Source organism: Ovis canadensis, chromosome 2 (genome assembly GCF_042477335.2).
Source record: "Ovis canadensis isolate MfBH-ARS-UI-01 breed Bighorn chromosome 2, ARS-UI_OviCan_v2, whole genome shotgun sequence".
NCBI classification, from domain to species: domain Eukaryota; kingdom Metazoa; phylum Chordata; class Mammalia; order Artiodactyla; family Bovidae; genus Ovis; species Ovis canadensis.
Window position 1 is genome coordinate 90,392,559 of NC_091246.1, and position 22,325 is coordinate 90,414,883.

The window sequence follows — 22,325 nt, forward strand, 5'->3', positions numbered from 1 at the left end:
TTGCAGTCCAAGGGACTTTCAAGAGTCTTCTCCAACACCACAGTTCAAAAGCATCAATTCTTTGGTGCTCAGCTCTTTCAACAGTCCAACTCTCATTTCCATACATGACCACTGGAAAAACAATAGCCTTGACTAGACAGACCTTTGCTGGCGAAGTAATGTCTCTGCTTTTGAATATGCTATCTAGGTTGGTCATAACTTTCCTTCCAAGGAGTAAGTGTCTTTTAATTTCATGGCTGCAGTCACCATCTGCAGTGATTTTGGAGCCCCCAAAAATAAAGTCTGACACTGTTTCCACTGTTTCCCCATCTACTTCGCATGAAGTGATGGGACTGGATGCCATGATATTAGTTTTCTGAATGTTGAGCTTTAAGCCAACTTTTTCACTCTCCTCTTTCACTTTCATCAAGAGGCTTTTTAGTTCCTCTTCACTTTGCTTGCCTGAAATTAGATCTTCTCTCTTCCACTTGAAGAGTCACCTGTACTTCAGTTCTGGTGTTGTATACATGAACTTGGCCTCAGGGCAGACATATGTGTGCTGGAATGCTCCATATCCACACACACCACACATGCCATTGCAAACGGAAAGAAGTGGAGAAAATACACAGTGGGCCGCACTGTTCACACTTGATTAATTGAAGGTCCGTTCAAAAATGTGCCCTTCTTCAGCAGCTAAAGCATCTTTTGGGGAGAGATTATTGTATATTTTATTTATATAACAGTGGTTTTCAAATAAATGTCAAGCTATACAATTTAAAAAAAGAAGAGAGAGGATTGCTCTGGGGCCACAGCTCGCAAGAGGCAGAGTCAGCTTTGAGCAGTCAGCTTGGGGACAATTATTTTCTTCTCTATTTCACAGATGACAAGCGGTAACTGAGGCCAGGTGGTTTGTAAGACTCTTTTCCAGTGGATACTGCCCTTTTGCAAGTGGTTGGTGCTAAACCTGTATGAAGTCCTACTGAAAGTGTCCACCTTAGATTATAACTTGAACCAACATGGCTGGGACTCAAACCCAGCCAAAACCCAGTTTGGGACTCTAACCCACATGAACAGGACTCTAACCCAGCCAAAACGCATGGTACCTGGTTTAAGGACCTAATGAAGCTCAGGTTCTTGATGTCTCATCACAGAAAGAATCCAGTGAGAGCTGAAGTGACAGATAAGAAGTGGATTTATTTAGAGAGGAAACACACCCCACAGACAGGGTGTGGGCATCACAGAGGGAGAGTCTAGAGGCCTCAAAATGTGATGTGGTTAGCTTTTATGGGTTGGGTAATTTCATAGGCTAATGAGTGGGAGGATTATTCCAACTATTTGGGGAAAAGGGTGGAGATTCCCAGGAGCTGGGCCACCGCCCAGCTTTGGTCTTTTGATGGTGCCTTGGAGCTGTCATTCAGACTTAAATTGAAGAAAGTGGGGAAAACCATTAGACCATTCAGGTATGACCTAAATCAAATCCCTTATGACTATACAGTGGAAGTGAGAAATAGATTTAAGGGACTAGATCTGATAGACAGAGTGCCTGATGAACTATGGACAGAGGTTCGTGACATTGTACAGGAGACAGGAATCAAGACTATCCCCTAGAAAAGAAATGCAAAAAAGCAAAATGGCTGTCTGAGGAGGCCTTATAAATAGCTGTGAAAAGAAGGGAAGTGAAAAGGAAAGGAGAAAAGGAAAGATATACCCATTTGAATGCACAGTTCCAAAGAATAACAAGGAGCGATAAGACAGCCTTCCTCAGTGATCAATGCAAAGAAATACAGGAAAAGAACAGAATGGGAAAGACTAGAGATCTCTTCAAGAAAATTAGAGACACCAAGGGAACATTTCATGCAAAGATGGGCTCAATAAAGGACAGAAACAGTATCGACCTAACAGAAGCAGAAGATATTAAGAAGAGGTGGCAAGAATAACACAAGAAGTGTACAAAAAAGATCTTCACAACCCAGATAATCATGATGGTGTGACACTCACCTAGAGCCAGACATCCTGGAATGTGAAGTCAAGTGGGCCTTAGGAAGCATCACTACAAACAAAGCTAATGGAGATGATAGAATTCCAGTTGAGCTATTTCAAATCCTGAAAGATGATGCTGTGAAAGTGCTGCACTCAATATGCCAGCAAATTTGGAAAACTCAGCAGTGGCCACAGGACTGGAAAAGGTCAGTTTTCATCCCAAGCCCAAAGAAAGGCAATGCCAAGGAATGCTCAAACTACCACACAATTGCACTCGAGGGCGATGGCACTCCACTCCAGTACTCTTGCCTGGAAAATCCCATGGATGGAGGAGCCTGGTAGGCTGCAGTCCATGGGGTCGTGAAGAGTCAGACAGGACTGAGTGGCTTTACTTTCACTTTTCACTTTCATGCATTGGAGAAGGAAATGGCAACCCACTCCAGTGTTCTTGCCTGGAGAATCCCAGGGACGGGGGAGCCTGTTGGGCTGCAGTCTATGGGGTCGCAAAGAGTCAGACACGACTGAAGCGACAGCAGCAGCAGCATCACACGCTGGTAAAGTAATGCTCAAAATTCTCCAAGCCAGGCTTCAGCAATACGTGAACCATGAACTTCCAGATGTTCAGACTGGTTTCAGAAAAGGCAGAGGAACCACAGATCAAACTGCCAACATCCATTGGATCATCAAAAAGCAAGAGAGTTCCAGAAAAACATCTATTTCTGCTTTATTGACTATGCCAAAGCCTTTGACTGTGTGGATCACAATAAACTGTGGAAAATTCTGGAAGAGATGGGAATACCAGACCATTGACCTGCCTCTTGAGCAACCTGTATACATGTCAGAAAGCAACAGTTAGAACTGGACATGGAACAACAGACTGGTTCCAAATAGGAAAAGGAGTCTGCCAAGGCTGTATATTGTCACCCTGCTTATTTAACGTCTATGCAGAGTACATCACGAGAAACGCTGGGCTGGAAGAAGCGCAAGCTGGAATCAAGATTGCTGGGAGAAATATCAATAACCTCAAATATGCAGATGACACCACCCTTATGGCAGAAAGTAAAGAAGTAAAGAGCCTCCTGATGAAAGTGAAAGAGAAGAGTGGAAAAGTTGGCTTAAAGCTCAACATTCAGAAAACGAAGATCATGGCATCCGGTCCAATCACTTCATGGGAAATAGATGGGGAAACAGTGAAAACAGTGTCAGTCTTTTTTTTTTTTTGGCTCCAAAATCACCACAGATGGTGATTGCAGCCATGAAATTAAAAGACGCTTACTCCTTGGAAAGAAAGTTTTGACCAACCTAGACAGCATATTAAAAAGCAGAGATATTACTTTGTCAACAAAAGTCCTAGTCAAGGCTATGGTTTTTCCAGTGGTCATGTATGAATGTGAGAGTTGGACTATAAAGAAAGCTGAGTGCCAAAGAATTGATGCTTTTGAACTGTGGTGTTGGAGAAGACTCTTGAGAGTCCCTTGGACTGCAAGGAGATCCAACCAGTCTATCATAAAGGAGATCAGACCTGGGTGTTCATTGGAAGGACTGATGTTGAAACTGAAATGCCAATACTTTGGCCACCTGTTGCCAAGAGCTGACTCATTGTAAAAGACCCTGATGTTGGGAGGGATTGAGGGCAGGAGGAGAAGGGGACGACAGAGGATGAGATGGTTGCATCACCGTCCCAATGCACACGGGTGTGGGTGGACCCCAGAAGTTGGTGATGGATTGGGAGGCCTGGCATGCTGTAGTTCATGAGGTTGCAAAGAGTTGGACACGACTGAGCAACTGAACTGAACTGGAGCTGTCATGGCGCCTGTGGGTGTATCATTTTCCTTTCTGATTGAGGATCAAGGTCTAGTCAAAGTTTACTTGTCTGCCATCTTGGACCTATTTGATTCTAATGAGTTTATGTTGTATCCTTGGGCTATGTCATTCTTTCAAGAGCTGTGCCCTGTCCCCTTCCCTCCTGTTTCACTATCAAGGCCTTGACTCAGCACTGAATATTTATATGCTACTTGAACCTTGAGACTCAAGGGAACCTGAGATCTTACTGCACTTGCACTGGTGATAGATTAGCTAGTTACCAAGGCAGATAATGTAGGAGGATGAGAGAAATATTAGGAGTGAGGCACAGGGTGAGCAGGGGAGGGGCTCCCTGTGAACCCAGGTTCTAGAAGGGGTGACTTGGGGTTGTTAGGCAGTTAGAATAGGAAAAAGGAGTCCAAATTGGTGGGGCTAAAAGGCAAAGAAGAGAAAAGCCTGAAAAAATAGAACAAAGGAAGGTCCAAGGACCAGAGTGAGAACCTCAGATAAAACAAATAGCCCTCCTGGCTAGCCCAGTTTACATAGGGCAGGCTCAGGGGGAGGAAAAAAATCAAACAAAAAGAGGAGCCAAAATTGAGGGCGGGGTAGAGAGAGCTTCTCTTCTCTTCCTATTCTTTGGGTCGACCCGCCCTCATGCCTCGAGGATGTATTTTCCTTTGCTTTCTAAATAAAACTGAGCTGTAACACAGAGCTGTAACACTGGTCTCTCTGTCACTTCAAATTTTTGCTGCAGCAAGACAGAACTAAGGAAATTACAAACTCCCCCAACAGGGGCACTTGAGTTTTCCTAACAGCGCACTGCCACCTTCAGTTCAGTTAAGTTGCTCAGTCATGTCTGACTCTTTGCGACCCCATGAACCAAACCACGCCAGGCCTCCCTGTTCCTCACCAACTCCCAGGGTCCACGCAAACCCATGTCTATTGAGTCGGTGATGCCATCCAACCATCTCATCCTCTGTCGTCCCCTTCTCCTCCTGCCCTCAATCTTTCCCAGCATCAGGGTCTTTTCCAGTGAGTCAGCTCTTCTCATCAGGTGGCCAAAGTATTGGAGTTTCAGCTTCAACATCAGTCCTTCTAATGAACACCCAGGACTGATCTCCTTTACGATAGACTGGTTGGATCTCCTTGCAGTCCAAGGGACTCTCAAGAGTCTTCTCCAACACCACAGTTCAAAAGCATCAATTCTTTGGCACTCAGCTTTCTTCACAGTCCAACTCTCACATCCATACATGACCACTGGAAAAACCATAGCCTTGACTGGATGGACCTTTGTTGGCAAAGTAATGTCTCTGCTACCTAGGTTGGTCATGACTTTTCTTCCAAAGAGTAAGCGTCTTTTAATTTCATGGCTGCACTCACCACCTGCAGTGATTTTGGAGTCCCAAAAAATAAAGTCTTACACTGTTTCCACTGTTTCCCCATCTATTTCCCATGAAGTGATGGGACCAGATGCCATGATCTTCATTTTCTGAATGTTGAGCTTTAAGCCAATATTTTCACTCTCCTCTTTCACTTTCATCAAGAGGCTTTTTAGCTCCTCTTCACTTTTTGCCATAAGGGTGGTGTCATCTGCATATTTGAGGTTATTGATATTTCTCCTGGCAATCTTGATTCCAGCTTGTGTCTCTTCCAGTCCAGCGTTTCTCATGATGTACTCTGCATATAAGTTAAATGAGCAGGGTGACAATATACAGCCTTGACGTACTCCTTTTCCTATTTGGAACCAGTCTGTTGGTCCATGTCCAGTTCTAGCTGTTGCTTCCTGACCTGCATACAGATTTCTCAAGAGGCAGGTTAGGTGGTCTGGTATTCCCATCTCTTTCAGAATTTTCCACAGATTATTGTGATCCACACAGTCAAAGGCTTTGGCATAGTCAAGAAAGCAGAAATAGATGTTTTTCTGGAACTCTCTTGCTTTTTCCATGATCCAGTGGATGTTGGCAATTTGATCTCTGATTCCTCTGCCTTTTCTAAAACCAGCTTGAACATCAGGGAGTGCATGGTTCACGTATTGCTGAAGCCTGGCTTGGAGAATTTTGAGCATGACTTTACTAGCATGTGAGATGAGTGCAACTGTGCGGTAGTTTGAGCATTCTTTGGCATTGCCTTTCTTTGGGATTGGAATGAAAACTGACCTTTTCCAGTCCTGTGGCCACTGCTGAGTTTTCCAAATTTGCTGGCATATTGAGTGCAGCACTTTGACAGCATCATCTTTTTCAGGATTTGAAAGAGCTCAACTGGAATTCCATCACCTCCACTAGCTTTGTTCGTAGTGATGCTTCCTAAGGCCCACTTGACTTCACATTCCAGGATGTTTGGCTCTAGATGAGTGATCACACCATTGTGATTATCCGGGTCATGAAGATCTTTTTCATACAGTTCTTCTGTGTATTCTTGCCACCTCTTCTTAATATCTTCTGCTTCTGTTAGGTCGATATATTTCTGTCCTTTATTGAGCCCATCTTTGCATGAAATGTCCCCTTGGTATCTCTAATTTTCTTGAAGAGCTCTCTAGTCTTTCCTGTTCTATTGTTTTCCTCTATTTCTTTGATCGCTGAGGAAGGCTTTCTTATCTCTCCTTGCTGTTCTTTGGAACTCTGCATTCAAATGGGTATATCTTTCTTTTCTCCTTTGCTTTTTGCTTCTCTTCTTTTCACAGCTATTTGTAAAGCCTCCTTAGACAGCCATTTTGCTTTTTTGCATTTCTTTTTCTTGGGGATAGTCTTGATTCCTATCTCCTATACAATGTCACAAACCTCATCCATAGTTCATCAGGCACTCTGTCTCTCAGATCTAGTCCCTTAAATCTATTTCTCACTTCCACTGTATAGTCATAAGGGATTTGATTTAGGTCATACCTGAATGGTCTAATGGTTTTCCCCACTTTCTTCAGTTTAAGTCTGAATTTGGCAATAAGGAGTTCATGATCTGAGCCACAGTCAGCTCCCGGTCTTGTTTTTGCTGCTTCTCCATCTTTGGCTGCAAAGAATATAATCAATCTGATTTCAGTGTTGGCCATCTGGTAATGTCCATGTGTAGAGTCTTCTCTTGTGTTGTTGGAAGAGGGTGTTTGCTATGACCAGTGCGTTCTCTTGGCAGAACTCTATTAGTCTTTGCCCTGCTTCATTCTGCACTCCAAGGCCAAATTTGCCTGTGACTCAGATTGGGGGAAGGGATTGTTACCTTTACTCAGTGCTGTGGCTGTGCAATCACACAATCTAGCTCTCCTTGGTACACTTAGCGTGTCCAAAAAATTGTATGTATATAAATCTTGTGCTGTTCCTTGTGACCCAAACAAAATTCTAATTTTAATAAATGTGTGGAATTGCAGAGAATGTCCACCCATGTTTTTAAGTGGAGTCCCCAGGAGTATGGAGATACAGGTGCTCTGTATTTCACCTTCCACCATGACTGGATAAAATGTTGAGCTCACACCTCCAATATATTTATTTTTATTGATAATATACATGTTTGCTACAGTTACAAAATATTATGCCTATTATAGCATATATATTGTAATAGAAATTTTTAGGTGGATAATCTGTGATAAAACATTTTAAAATTGTGTCTTTTTATAATTAAAAGGGCATCATGACTTGTCCTCAAAAAATACATGCACTTCTAAAAGGATATGACAGTCTGCATTGATATGAGCTGCCAGGCCATTATTTTAGGAATACTGTGATATCTCACAGAATCCATGTGAGAGTTAAACAATAAAGCCTGAGAAGAGGTAAGAATTATGTAAACTGGTGGCTCAGACGGTAAAGTGCGGGAGACCAGGGTTCAACCCCTGGTTTGGGAAGATCCCCTGGAGAAGGAAATGGCAATCCACTCCAGTATTATTGCCTGGAAAATCCCATGGACAGAGGAGCTTGGTAGGCTACAGTCAATGGGGTCGCAAAGAGTCGGACACGACTGAGCAACTTCACTTTCCAGCAACCTTAGAACATTCTCATTCATGTGACTCAGCTCCTAAGTCTTAGCTTCTGGCTTTCCTGAGTCAAATTCTTAAGATTAGCTTCCTGATTTTTTTCACACTGGTTTTATCATTCATAGCTTCCAGGTCCTGAAATCACAGCTGGAAGGCAGTTCTTAGGGAAGTTCTGTGAAGACAGATAAGGTGCCCTCCTCCACCTGGATTCCATCCTTGGTTTCCCAGTCTCTGCATCCTTATGCACATGGTTTTGGAGGTACCCAATCCAGTTGTCCCATTCCATCTGCCACTGTACTGCCTTCTGGTGGAGACAACAAGTATCACATGCATAAACTGCTTATAATAAACATTAGAAGGCCACTGTTCTCAGAGTGTCCTTTGTCTATCACAGTCTTTTTTTTTTTTTTTGGCTGTGCTGGATCTTCATTGCTGCATGTAGGCTTTCTCTCATTGTGGAGAGCGGGATCTACTCTTCACTGGGGTGCGTGAGCTTCTCCTTATGGTAGACTTTCTAGTTGTGGAACACCGTCTCTAGGCACACGGACTTCAGTTGTTGTTCTGTGACATGTGGAATCTTCCTGGACCAGAGATCAAACCCACGTCCCCTGCTTTGGCAGGCAAATTGTAACCACTGGACCACTAGGAAAGTCCTGTCCATCACAATCTTGTTAGACTTTTCTGCAGATTATGAACCCAGTAGAAAATTTGAGTGTGACCAGATCCACACAAGAGAAGAAAAAGGAAGAGAGAGAAAAAACAAACACACAAAAAACCAAAAATATCTTAAAAAAAGAATAATAAAGTAAAACGGTGCATGCTAAGTTGCAATTGTGTCTGACTCTTTGCAACGCTATGGACTGTAGCCCATCAAGCTCCTCTGTCCATGAGATTCTCCAGGCAAGAATACTGCAATGTGTTACCATGCCCTCCTCCAGGGGGTCTTCCTGACCCAGGGATCGAACCTGTGTCTCTTTTGTCTCCTGCATTGGCAGGCAGGTTCTTTACCATTAGCACCATCTGGGAAACCCAAAGTAAAGGTACAGTTACTCAATTTTTGTATTTTGGGAAAACAAAGAACAATACCTATAGAGACTGCCAAACTGATTTCCGCCACTGATAATGAGGCAATAATTGAATAGCATAATATTCTTTTCCTCCCATTACATTCCCTTCCAGGGTTATTCGCCTCCTCGGTTAACCAGTTTTTTGCAGTCATGTCTCTTGAAGATCTTTCTATGCCTTCCAAAGGGACCTGAAATCTCTTACTTGGGTAACAAGACTTGAAAAGATGGTATTCCTTTTGCAGATGACTAGGAAATTTGGAGACAGGAAGAAGACTACAGAGAAATACTATGAATTATTTTGTTGAGCCATCCTATCCAACCTCTATGGTACCTTCTTAAGGAAACTAATGGGAAGAATTGAACAAGAATACAATTATTATTCAATTCTTGTTCAATTCTTGAATAAGAACAAGTGATCTTGTTCTTGAATAAGAACACTGCTTTTGTTCAAAGCAGTACCTGGTCCAAAGTGGAGCCAACAATATTAGTTTACAAATCAAGTCTAGTAATATTATTTCTACAGTTCAGTTGTTTCCTATAATCCTGTGAATACAACCTAGCACTTTGGCATTTATAATAGACATTTGATGCACCATTCAAATCTCTCTTAAAGACCTAAGAACTAGTTCCTTATAGCTACTGATAGAGTGTCATGCTTCATGCTTGCAGATCTTCTCTGGAAACTGCTCTTGGCTAAGGTGAGTCATTTAGCCCAAAGTTATTTCCCCCTCCTGGGGCAGCCTTCATCCAATTTTCAGTCTGTTTTCCCAGGTATATGACCTATAGTAGCATAACATATGATATCTATTTTTAACCCCCAGACATAAAAAATAATGAATGAGCCCTGCTCATATGGCTCTGTTAAGAGATTAAGTTGCTGCTGCTGCTAAGTCGCTTCAGTTGTGTCTGACTCTTAGTGACCCCGTGGACTGCAGCCCACCAGGCTCCTCCGTCCATGGGATTTTCCAGGCAAGAGTACTGGAGTGGGGTGCCAGTGCTTTCTCTGAGAGATTAAGTTACTTTTTAAAACATCACTCTTCCCAGATGGACCATTTGGATCAGCTACTTCTTGGAGTTAAAAATAAGGTACTTCTCTTTCTCTTGTTGACTTAAAAAGATGCACAATGGGAGAGTTGTGAGTTAAGTTTTATTGGGAGCAAAGTGAGGACTGCAGCCTGGGAGATGGCACCTCAAATAACTCTGAGAAGCTGCTTCAGAAAGGTAGGTAGGGGGAGCTAAATACATGTGGTTTTGGTGAAAGGAGAGTTCATACAACCTAGCACATATCTTAGGAAAGGTTTTCTGCTAGTCACAAGGAGCTGATGTCACCATGAAAAGATTCAGTGCTTTTCTAGATGTGAGGGTTCCCTGGTGGCTCAGATGGTAGAGAATCTACACTTTCACTTTCTCTTAGATGTGAGGAGATGCAAGGGTTGGGATCATGAAATCAGTTCCTGAAATAGCTATCTAAAGACCTGTTCCACCAGTTTTCCTGGATCACAGAGTGCCCCATTCCTGTTCTCCACCCTGGACTCCCGTCAGGTGTGTCAGCAGCTGCAGCAGCAAAGGATTCAGTCCCCACGGAAAAAAGTGAAAGTCACTCAGTCGTATCCAACTCTTTGCGACCCCATGGACTATACAGTCCATGAAATTCTCCAGGCCAGAATACTGGAGTGGGTAGCCTGTCCCTTCTCCAGGGGATCTTCCCGACCCAGGGATCAAAGCGGGGTCTTGTGCATTGCATGCAGGTGAATTCTTTACCAGCTGAGCTACCTGGGAAGCCCATTCCCTGCAGAGGCAAATGGCAAATGCCCTTGGCAAGCACCCATTTGTAGTTAACATTCTGATGAAAATTTAGTTTATCATTAGATACTAAGGGCACAATAACATAATGACCAGAGGTATAGGGCAGAAGCCAGGTGGAGTATCTCTTCTGATTGTTCTGGTCTACTTGGACAATCATTTCTGAATACACTTTTTTTTTTTTTTTTTTTGCCTTGTGTCCCAGTCAAGTTAAGCTCTGAAGAAAGAAAGAAAGAAAGAAAGTAAAGTTGCTCAGTTGCGTCCAACTCTTTGCGACCCCATGGACTGTAGCCTACCAGGCTCCTCTGTCCATGGGATTCTACAGGCAAGAATACTGGAGTGGGTTGCCATTTCCTTCTCCAGCGGATCTTGCTGACTCAGGGATAGAAGCCAGGTCTCCCGCATTGCAGGCAGATGCTTTACCCTCTGAACTACCAGGGAAGCCCCAACCTCTGACTCAGGAGTAGAGAATTCTCCTGTGGTGCAGGGGACCAGGGTTTGACCCCTGGTTTGGGAAGATCCCCAGTGCAGGGAATGGCTACCCACTCCAGTATTCTTGCCTAGAGAATCTCATGGAAAGAGGAGCCTGGTAGCCTATAGTCCATGGGGTCATAGAGTCAGACACAACTGAGTGACTTTCTCTTCACTATGGAATTAAAGCCAGTCAAGTTGGTGGAAGCTGCTCACTTCTTCACCTGACAGATAATATAGAAACTACTGGTACTACCTTAAGTGGCTACAATGGGACACATTGTAACTTATTAAACACAGAATTTTTTGAAAAGTATATAACAGAAATACATGTAAAAGGTGTAAATGATTCAATTTATGGTCTTACAAAGTTTAACTCTCTCTCCACCAGTCTAATCTAAGATCATTTGTCTTTTCCTTGGCTAGCATGGAAGCTTTCTGGCTAGCATAGTCTTTCTATGAGAACACTATTAAATTTTTGTGGCAGTTTCCCTCCTTTTTCTTGGATTATGCTTGAAACATTCCAGGTTGGCAGAAGACAGCCAGCATGTAGCAAGTGTATTTAAGGTTAAATATAACCAGTATTCAGGGAATTGGCCAAAAGGCAAAAACAGTTCATAAGTTTACCTTCAGTATAAGAGAAATCCAGCTTCTTAGAGATATGGAAGTTTTAGGCAGCAAAGGTAGAGGTATGTACCTCTTGGAAAATATGTCATGAAGTTTGGATAGAACAAAGGACATGGATGCCCGGTGCACTCGGGCCCTCACAGGAAGGCTGCACGGTGTGACACTCAGCCCTTACCTTTCCTTGGGGGAGGAGGGGTCCTGCCATTATACGAATTTCTTTTTTAAATTAGTTAATTATTTTATTTTATTTTTGTTTTTGGCTGCTGGGTCTTTGTTGCTGCGTGTGGCCTTTCTCTAGCTGTGGCAAGTGGGGGCTGTTCTCTAATTGCAGTCCACAAGTTTCTCATTGCAGTGGCTTCTTTTATTGTGGAGCACGGGGTCTAGGGTATACGGGCTTCAGTAGTTGTGGCTAATGGGCTTAGTTGTTCTGAGGCATGTGGGGTCTTCCTGGACCAGATATCGAACCTGTGTCCCCTGTATTAACAAGCATACTTTTAACCACTAGACCATCAGGGAAGTCCAGGAATTTCTTTCTTTGGACTCTGTTGGTCCTTGAGTTCTTCCATGGATGGGTTGTCTTTTCTTTCCTTAATTCATGCATAAGCCTGTTTCCTCTCTAGGATCTAGCCAATATCTGACTTGTCCTTCTGAATGTCACAACCCCCTTTATCCATAAAGACTGCTCTGATTTCTACTAGGTATAGGCTGTCAACAGAGGCTGATGTCACTACGGATTTGTGCTGCGGAATTTCCTGTACCTTCCCAGTTTCTTGTGGATGAAGCATCTGACACACACACACTTCATCTGGCTTTTAAAGTTACTCTTTCATGGAGTCTGTAACAGGAACTGGGGCAACTTGCTTGCAAGGATCTCTGCTAATTCCCTGTCCTGGGCAAAATGATCTAATCTATAATGTAGAAGGATCCGTTTCCCCACACCCCCTCTTTAATACTCTCCTTCTGAGTCTCCTGGGTCTTCTCACTTCTGAGTTGATCATAGATTCTTGTCCTGTTTGCTATTCTTCCCAGTCCAAATGACTAATCATGAAAGCCCAGAAAAATTAGAGTGGGCTCCTCTCATGGTCCTCTGGCTTCCCTTTGTCCCAGTGGAGGGCCCAAGGAAAAAGCTATCCACACTGGGGACTGAATTTCTTCTCCAGAAGCAAATGGCAACACACTCCAGTATTCTTGCCTGGAAAATCCCATGGACAGAGGAGCCTGGTGGGCCACTGTCCATGGCATCACAGAAGAGTCAGATGTGACTGAGAGACTAAACAGCAGCAACCGTCTGCTGATGATTTCTTCCAAGGAGCTTTGCAACCTTGTCCATGGAGTTAGTCTTTGAAACATGGGTAATAGGAAAAGATGGACTTGGGGAGTGTAGATCAAGTGAGGAGGTGGTGTTGAAAGACAAAGTGAGGCATAGGTTCCAGTGTCTTTTCAATACTCTGTGGGTTGAAAGTAAAAGGCAAGTGGTGAGGTAAAAATGATCCTTGAGTATTGTGGCATCCAGTGATAAAAGAGGATTTGGAGGCTGGGATGGAGCAGACTGCAACCTTTTACTATTGTGTCAGGGGTACAAAGGACTATTGCAATCCTTATGCAAAGTTATGATGAGCACATTTTTCTAATTATAAAGATAAAAGATCTATTATAAAAAATGAGTTTGTGAAACTGGGAATTACCATTTATAGAGAAATTGAATGCACCCTCAAACATGAAGTTATACTCAAAATACTGTTGTAGTTTTAAAATATTTGTTTTTTTCATTTATTATTGATAATGTTTGGCTGTGCTGGGTCTTTGTTGCTGCATGCGGGCTTTCTGTGGTCTTGGAGTGAAGGCTCAGCAGTTGGGGCACACAGGCTTAGTTGCCTGATGGCATGTGAAATCTTCCCGGACCAGGGTCAAACCCATGTCCCCAGCATTGGCAGGCAGCGTCTTTACTACTGGACCACCAGGGAAGCCCCTGTTATGGTTTTTACCCTGAGATTTTCAGGGCCTACTCACCTCCCACTGTCAGACAGTATGTGGAAAGTGAAAGTCAGTCAGTCGTGTCTGACTCTTTTAGACCCTGTGGACTGTAGCCTGCCAGGCTCTTCTGTCCATGGAATTCTCCAGACGAGAATACTGGAGTGGTTAGCCATTCCCTTCTCCAGGGAATCTTCCCAACCCAGGGATCAAACTCAGGTTTCCTGCATTGCAGGTAGATTCTTTACCATCTGAGCCTCCAGGGAAGACCAGACAGTATGTGGATCAGATCATTAATCAGAAGCCCTGGGTCTGCCCAGCAGGTTGGAGGAAAGAACCGTATGGAGCTTCTTTTCCTGGGAGGGCTTTGTAGACCTCTTGGTTATTGGACTCCGCTTTCTGCTTCCTTCGAACTCTGCGGGCCCTCATGTTGCGGGCCCTCATGTTTTCAAAAGTATTCAACAAAAGGAAGATTTCTCTTACATGTGTTTCCACAAAATCTGAAAATATCATGCAACTTTAACTTTCTATTTGTGTCCACCTGAGAAAACTTAAAGCCAGAAACCACAACAGAACAAGAAGTGACTGTGCAAATAGGAAAGGGCAGTGAAAGTAAAGGGAGTGAAAGCTGAGGGCCCCCTGGGGATTTCAGCCCTGAAGGAGAAGGAAAGTACTGCGATATGGAAGCAAAGGAATAGATCCAGGAAACCAGGCAGACTTGCCAAGAGAAGTGGACCAGGCTCCAGAATCAGCAAAAGAATACAGGATGTTTTTCCCATTCCAGCCTAGGAGAGTCCCTTCTCAATTTTGGATATTGATTTAAGCCATTGTGCTGAGTCAATATAAATCAAATATGTCTTTGATATGATCATATCTATTTTTAAAAAAAAATTTTTATATTATATTGGAGTATAGCCGATTAACAAACAGTGTTGTGAGTTTCAGAAGAGCAGCGAAAGGACTCAGCCATACATAAATGTGTATCCATTCACCCCTAAAACTGCTCTCCCATCTAGGCTGCCACATAACATTGAACAGAGTTCCATTTGCTATACAGTAGGTCCTTGTTGGTTATCCATTTTAAATATAGTAGTGTGTACATGACCATATCTATTTTTCACTCTTCAAGGTTCTTACCAAGTCAGTTGACTTTGTCAGTCAGCCATCAAAAGTGAAATGGAACAGTGTCAAACCAGTTTATCAAAAAAAGACATAAAATATTCTCATATAGGTTTATATGGGGAAAATGAGGAAAAGAGTTACTTGTTGTTAACTCCAAGGAAGGGGCTTTCTTAGAGCTTTAAAATGTACTTACATCAGCTTTGCAAATATTGTTCATTCCGCTTGAGAAAACTGAGACTCAAAGAAATTGAGTTGCCTTCAAGCAGAATAAGGTTTCATGCAGAACCTCAGACAGTGAGTTAGAGTCTTTAAGCAACATGTTGGATTTCTGTGGGTTGTTTTTTTTTTTTTAACTTGCAGAAATATTCTTTTTCTTTTTCCCTGGGCTTCTCTTTTTGGTGGCTACATTTTTACTTTCTGATGATTTTAGTCTATTTTTTGTGATATGATTTTAATCTATTTTTTTCTTTACCTTAGATTTTTGGGGAAGAGAAATTCTCTGATCCAGTTTCATTTTTCCATCTAATGAAGGAAAATCCTCAGAATTTTATATCTACTACAGTATGATTATTTTTGAGTCCACAAAATTTCCTGATTTTATAAAGCCAATGCTGACCTCTGTAGAACAATTCCAAAGTTAATTAAGAAAGATCACCAAACAAAAATATCAAAGTATAGATACGAGAAAAAATTCTTATATATATAGCTTTAGCAGAAAATGAACTGTATTATAAACAGCAATGGTGTAAACACAGTAACAGTAAGGAAAGTTAGGTGATCAGAGTAAAATAGAGAAAATAAGTCTCTGGGGAGTTCCCTGGCACTCCAGTGGTTACAACTCTGTGCTTTCACTGCTGTGGCCTGGGGTTCAGTCCCTGGTCCAGGAACTAAGATTCCACATGCTGCATGGTACAGAAAACAAACAAACAAAATCTCAGAAATTTTTATATAATCTATAGTAATTAAGTTTGAAAGTAACATCTTAGATGTTAATATGGAAGAAAAAAGTTTCAATACATGGTTACAGTATGAATGCCTGGTAATCTAGACACAAAGCAGTTTATAGTCTCATCTCATAGATGAAAAAAAATTCTCATGTACTATAAAAATAAATGTGAAAGATATAAAACATAAAGGGAATTGATAATCCATAAGATCAACAGAAGAATGAAAATGGGTGAGGATTGGTTCTACATGTTCAGTATTCTGGCATTAGAAGAAAATATAAAGAAAATGAGCTGGTATTTGTAAAGATAAAGTTGACAAATATTTACACCATAGGAATATAGTTACCATCTGCACTCTAGCCATAGCACTCTGCTAAGTTCTACAGCTGTACATCCAGTGTCAAGTCTTAGATTCTTGAAACTGCATCCTCCAGTTTCTGGTGACAGGAGCTTTTTCTTTTGCTTATGGAGTTGTATATAATGTAGTTGAAATGAATTAACAAATTGATTAATATTTTTATGTTTCCTTCTAGCAAAAAAGGAAGTTCCAAGAGGGCTGGCATTTCATTTTTTCCTTCATCCTCATCTTTTAATCCTTCGAAGGCATAAAACCTGCGATTTAGATACATAACTTCAATAAAATGAATGAATGAACTGCAGTTCCACCCTTTGAGTTTGTGAAATCAGTCTTGACATTAATTTCTTTAAGAGAAACAAATGCAAAAATATTTGAAAGTAAAACTTTAAATAATAATTTTAAAATAAAAAGATGAACACGTGTAATTAGCACAAAACAAAAATACTGAAATATAAGAGATATAGTAAAATATTTAAGTATATAAGTACATTAGTAAGATTATCTGCAATTGTCTGGTGCCTGCTATGAACTAAATGCTTTTACTTATAGTTGTTTAATACTACCAATAAATATTTTGACAAATTTAACCCATTGATTTTATGATGAAGGCAAAAAGAAAGAGGCTTTTGAAATTACTAATATGTGGGTGTATGATGAATTGTATCCATCCACAGTAATTGTTTAAGAGCATACCTCTAATTCCTCAGCTCCTAGACTCTCTCGCAAGCTTGATAATAAAGAGAAGGATTTCATGATTTCTTGCTCTGACAACTTCCCAGGTATTGCAGCTCTGTTCTTTCTTTTCCAGAGAGAAACTGTTTCCTTGGAAGTGCTTTTTCACAACCATTCTGGAATTTTCACAGTTCAGGGGAATTCTTCTGTCTCCAGCTTCAAGCAGGCCTCCAGGACTTTTCCATGCTGATGAAACCCAGTGAAGAATTCCTCCATGCTGGTCTCATTCCAACCAACCTCTTCTGCTGAACAGTTTGAAGACTTGCTGAAGCTTCTGATGGAACATAGCAGTGATCCTTTTGGACCTTGCTGCCATCTGCAGGAAACAACAGAAGACCATTGGAACCAGCTGAATGTCCATCTTTAGGGACTAATCAAATAATGTAGGACCCATCCATTCAGTAGGAAACAATACAGCTATTTAAAAAGATAAAGAAGTTCTCTATAAATGACTAAGATCTCCAGGTTAAAAAAGATAGGTGCAGAACAGTGAGTATAGTATGTTATCTTCATATTTTCATCAGTTAGCTTATACATAAAGAAACTGGAAGGATGTATAAGACAGTAGTAACTTCAAAATGTGGAAAGTGTTGGAAGCAGTTGTCAAAGTATACATTTATTCATATATCCAAATTTAAATTGACTAGTCATTTTTAAAATATAAGTTAATCAACTATATTTGAATTTTTTAAAATGTAAGTTTTTAAAATAACCATTAAGGGAAAGATCAGTAGTGGGATAAATATACACTCAAAGTGTTGACTTTAAAAAAGTACTTAAAAAGAGTTGTGAGTTAAGTTTTATTGGGGGCAAAATGAGGACTATTGCCCTGGAGATAGCATTTCACATACTCTGGGAAGCTGCTCCAAAGAGGTAGAGGGGAGGTTGGTATATATGTGATTTTGGTGAAGAGAGGGGTATATGCAATCAAGCATGTTTTTTTGCAGAAGGTTTTGCTAGTCACGAGGGAGCAGATATCACCATGAAGGAATTTAGTGCTTTTCTAGATATGAGGAGATGCAAAAATTGTGCTCCTAAAATCAGCTCCTGAAAATATCTATCTGAAGACCTGTTCTGCCAGTTTTTCCAGAGCACAAGAGTGCCTCCTTTCTGATCTCCACTCTGAACACCCATCTGGTGGTGTTGAAGGTCAGCAGCTACAACAGCAGGAGAGATTTATTCAATCCTTGTAGAGGTAGATGGCAAGTGCCAATGAAAAGTGCCAATATGTAGTTTTTCAAAACATCTCTGGTGACAGTATTTTGCAAAAAACTTTGTATGTCTTCAAGCAGCATTCTAACATTAGGATTTATCCCAAAATGGGAAGTTTTGTGCTCGGAGTCTGTAACATTGGAGAACAACGAAGTATATATTCAGGAACAAATGACAATTGTCTATCCATTTAAAAACTTGTGAGTGGAAAACAAAAGCACGAAAAATTTACTGATGGAATTCTGCTGCATGGCAAAAATTCAGCCTATATTATTTACATAGCATGGTCATAATTTGGTATTTTAAGAGAGGCAAATAACCTGTTTTAAATGATTAAAATCTGAAAATATGTACCCAGAGTTATACTTGAACTGTCTATTAAATTGTGTGGGATAGGTTTTTTGTTGTTTTTTTTGAGGGAGTTTGAGGGATCTTGGTCTGCAGCCAGGGTTTGAACCCTGGCCACAGCAGTGAAAGTGCCGAGTCCTAACCACTGACCTGCCAGAACATTCCCAGTGTGGGATAAGAATTAATAAAGTTTGTTTTTTATAGAGGAAAACTAAAAGCATCTTTCCCCTAAGGAAGCCTTCTGCCAGGTTTCAGCTTCCAGAAAAGCTGCATTTCATTGTTATCCAAAAGGCAGAAGCCAAGAAATGTAAATCTCGAAGTATTCATTTAGAGGAACAGCTCAGCTGCAGTGAAAGAGTTATATTAAAAATAATATCCGGGCACCCATTCCTATTTAATAATACCACATACAAAGTACCCCGAAGACACCCCGCTAGCCCACCACGCACAGCTCTGCCCGACCCAAACCCCGCCTGCTCGAGGCACGGCCCACATCCTCCCATCCCCCACAAGCCCGCCTACTGGCGAGGTCGGGCGGCTGCGCAGCCGCAGTAGCTGCCACGGCCGCTCCTAGCCCGGGGGATCCTGGGACGAGGCCTTTCCGGAAGGACCGGCTCGGCGTTGGGAGCTCAGCCCGTGTTCCAGGCCCAGGCTCGTGTTCCAGGTCCTTGCTCCAGGACGGGCCGGTAGCCGCGGCGACGCTCAAAGGGCGGCGGAGGGCGCGGCGGGCCGCTCTCTGAGGTGCCGGCCCTCGCCGTCGAGCGAGACGCCGGGCCGCAGGACGTGGCGGCACCTCCCCCTTAGCCCGGAGCAGAACTGCGGGAAGAGCAGCGCAGGCCGGACCAGGTGAACCGGGTCACTTAACTGCCTCAGGTGATGAATCATCTACATAGTAGTCAGATTTGAGGTCCACAGCCCTCTGTGGGCCAGCTGCAGAACAATTTTCAATGTGGGACTATTGTGTTCTGAGGCGTGCTGCAGTGACAGTTTGCCCTTGATAAGGAAAGCGAGCTCTCTTGCTCTTGGGACATCCTCGTTTCCTTTAAAGCTTTCCGGTCGTAACCTCTTTGTCCGGCATACATCTTTGTGCAAGAGGAAGGCGTTCACATGAAAGTGTCTCTTGGTAACGGTGAAATGGGCGTCTCCGCCCATTTACAGCCTTGCAAGGCAGGAACCACACGTTTTTTTACCAGCAATACTCACAGTTCGGTGGTATTGCAAGGTTTTGATCAACTTAGAATAGAAGGATTGCTTTGTGATGTGACTCTGGTGCCAGGTGATGGAGATGAAATCTTCCCTGTTCATAGAGCTATGATGGCGTCCGCTAGTGATTACTTCAAGGCTATGTTCACAGGTGGAATGAAAGAACAGGATTTAATGTGCATTAAGCTTCACGGAGTGAACAAAGTTGGTCTGAAGAAAATTATTGATTTTATTTATACTGCAAAGCTTTCTCTTAATATGGACAATCTTCAGGACACTCTTGAAGCTGCCAGCTTTTTGCAAATCTTGCCTGTTTTAGACTTCTGTAAAGTGTTTCTTATTTCAGGAGTCTCTTTAGATAACTGTGTTGAAGTTGGACGAATTGCTAACACCTACAATCTTATAGAAGTAGATAAATATGTCAATAATTTCATTCTGAAGAATTTTCCTGCCTTACTGAGTACTGGAGAGTTTCTAAAACTCCCTTTTGAACGGCTTGCCTTTGTGCTTTCTAGCAATAGCCTTAAGCACTGTACTGAACTTGAGCTCTTTAAGGCTGCCTGTCGCTGGCTAAGGTTGGAAGATCCTCGGATGGATTATGCTGCAAAATTAATGAAGAATATTCGATTTCCACTGATGACACCACAGGATCTCATCAATTATGTGCAGACAGTAGATTTTATGAGAACAGACAATACGTGTGTGAATTTGCTTTTGGAAGCTAGCAATTACCAAATGATGCCATATATGCAGCCAGTGATGCAGTCAGATAGAACCGCCATTCGATCTGATTCGACACACTTGGTTACATTAGGAGGAGTTTTGAGGCAGCAGCTGGTTGTCAGTAAAGAATTACGGATGTATGATGAGAGGGCTCAAGAGTGGAGATCTTTAGCCCCCATGGATGCTCCTCGTTACCAGCATGGCATTGCTGTCATTGGAAACTTTCTTTATGTAGTTGGTGGTCAAAGTAATTATGATACAAAAGGAAAAACTGCTGTTGATACAGTTTTCAGATTTGATCCTCGATATAATAAATGGATGCAGGTTGCATCATTAAATGAAAAGCGCACATTTTTCCACTTGAGCGCCCTCAAAGGACATTTGTATGCTGTTGGTGGGCGAAGTGCAGCTGGTGAGCTGGCCACTGTAGAATGTTACAATCCAAGAATGAATGAGTGGAGCTATGTTGCGAAAATGAGTGAACCCCACTATGGCCATGCTGGAACAGTGTATGGAGGCTTAATGTATATTTCAGGAGGAATTACTCATGACACTTTCCAAAATGAGCTCATGTGTTTTGACCCTGATACAGACAAATGGACACAGAAGGCTCCAATGACAACAGTCAGAGGTCTGCATTGCATGTGTACAGTTGGAGACAAGCTCTATGTCATTGGTGGCAATCACTTCAGAGGAACAAGTGATTATGATGATGTTCTAAGCTGTGAATACTATTCGCCAACTCTTGACCAGTGGACACCAATTGCTGCCATGTTAAGAGGTCAAAGTGATGTTGGAGTTGCTGTCTTTGAAAATAAAATCTATGTCGTAGGTGGATATTCTTGGAATAATCGTTGTATGGTAGAAATTGTCCAGAAATATGACCCAGAAAAGGATGAGTGGCATAAAGTTTTTGACCTTCCAGAGTCACTTGGTGGCATTCGAGCTTGTACTCTCACAGTTTTTCCACCTGAAGAAAATCCTGGGTCACCTTCCAGAGAATCACCTCTTTCAGCACCTTCAGATCATTCTTAGGACCAAGGTGTAAAACCTTTGCAGTGCATCAAGGATGATCCCGTAATTCCCCTTCAGTTGTATCTTCTTACAATGATTGGTACAGTTATTAGATTAAAAAGGTAATTGATGTTATTTGTATTGTTTGGCTTAGTATGTTTATCAAATGGTTAACAACTGTATTCTGCAAATGTATGTGTTCAACATAGCTATTTTAACAAATGTAAAAAGCAGAAAAATTGTTAGATATCTTTTTGTGGTGTTGTGTAAGGCAGAGTGTAGGTGATTGAAGTAAATGTATAATTATGTTCATTATGCTTCAAAGTTGAAAGTTTTCATCTTTGACTACAAGACATCAAAGGGAGGATGCCTACTATAACCTAAAATAATAAACAAAAAAGGTCGTCAAGCCTTATTAGCTGCTTCCCTTTTTTCATGGTTTGTGACATAGCTGCTGACTCACCAAATTGTGTGGGTACATTCAGAATATGTGACAATTCTTCAGCAGACTGGAGGAATATTAACTCAAAAACTAGTATAACCCCAAGTCAGCGTTTCATATCTCTTTCTGGGGAGAGGAAGAGAGAAAATACATTACCGCACACATACATATGTATATACATGCATATACATATATAATTTTTAAATTGATTGGCACTTCAGCTATAGTAAAATTGTAAATTTAAACTCTTCTACATAGCAGCTATTTCTATTCAAATGGGAATTCACTACTAGAGAATAAATGTCTATGTAGTCTTACTGCAGTGATGTAGATAAGGACTTGAACATTAAATTATTAATAACCAAATAGGTCATTTGACTGAATCATTACTATAGATGAAACTTAACTTTTCCTGCTTGTATATTGTTTTCTGTAGAGTTGCCTTTATACAGATTATTTAACAGAGTTCAAGTCTCAGAGAATTGCTTTTGCTCAGTAAATTTAGGCTCTGCTACTTTCCACATTTGTGTTCAGTAAAACTTAAGAAAAAGACAAAAGCATGCTCAAC

The 22,325-nt window shown here is 41.7% G+C and overlaps 1 protein-coding gene across 12 annotated transcripts in view; it reads left to right on the plus strand.

The window, feature by feature from the left end:
* The first annotated feature begins 18,420 nt into the window (after nucleotides 1-18,420).
* Nucleotides 18,421-22,325, plus strand: part of KLHL9 (kelch like family member 9) — a 35,513-nt gene continuing 31,608 nt past the window's right edge. For 10 of the 12 annotated variants that reach the window (XM_069576658.1, XM_069576656.1, XM_069576655.1 and 7 more), the window contains exon 1: nucleotides 18,421-21,437. In XM_069576658.1, coding sequence (XP_069432759.1) covers nucleotides 19,483-21,336 — 1,854 coding nt within the window. In that variant the 5' untranslated portion in view covers nucleotides 18,421-19,482 and the 3' untranslated portion in view covers nucleotides 21,337-21,437. The remainder of the gene's footprint in view (nucleotides 21,438-22,325) is intronic. The other 2 variants (XM_069576665.1, XM_069576664.1) reach the window with 1 other exon arrangement.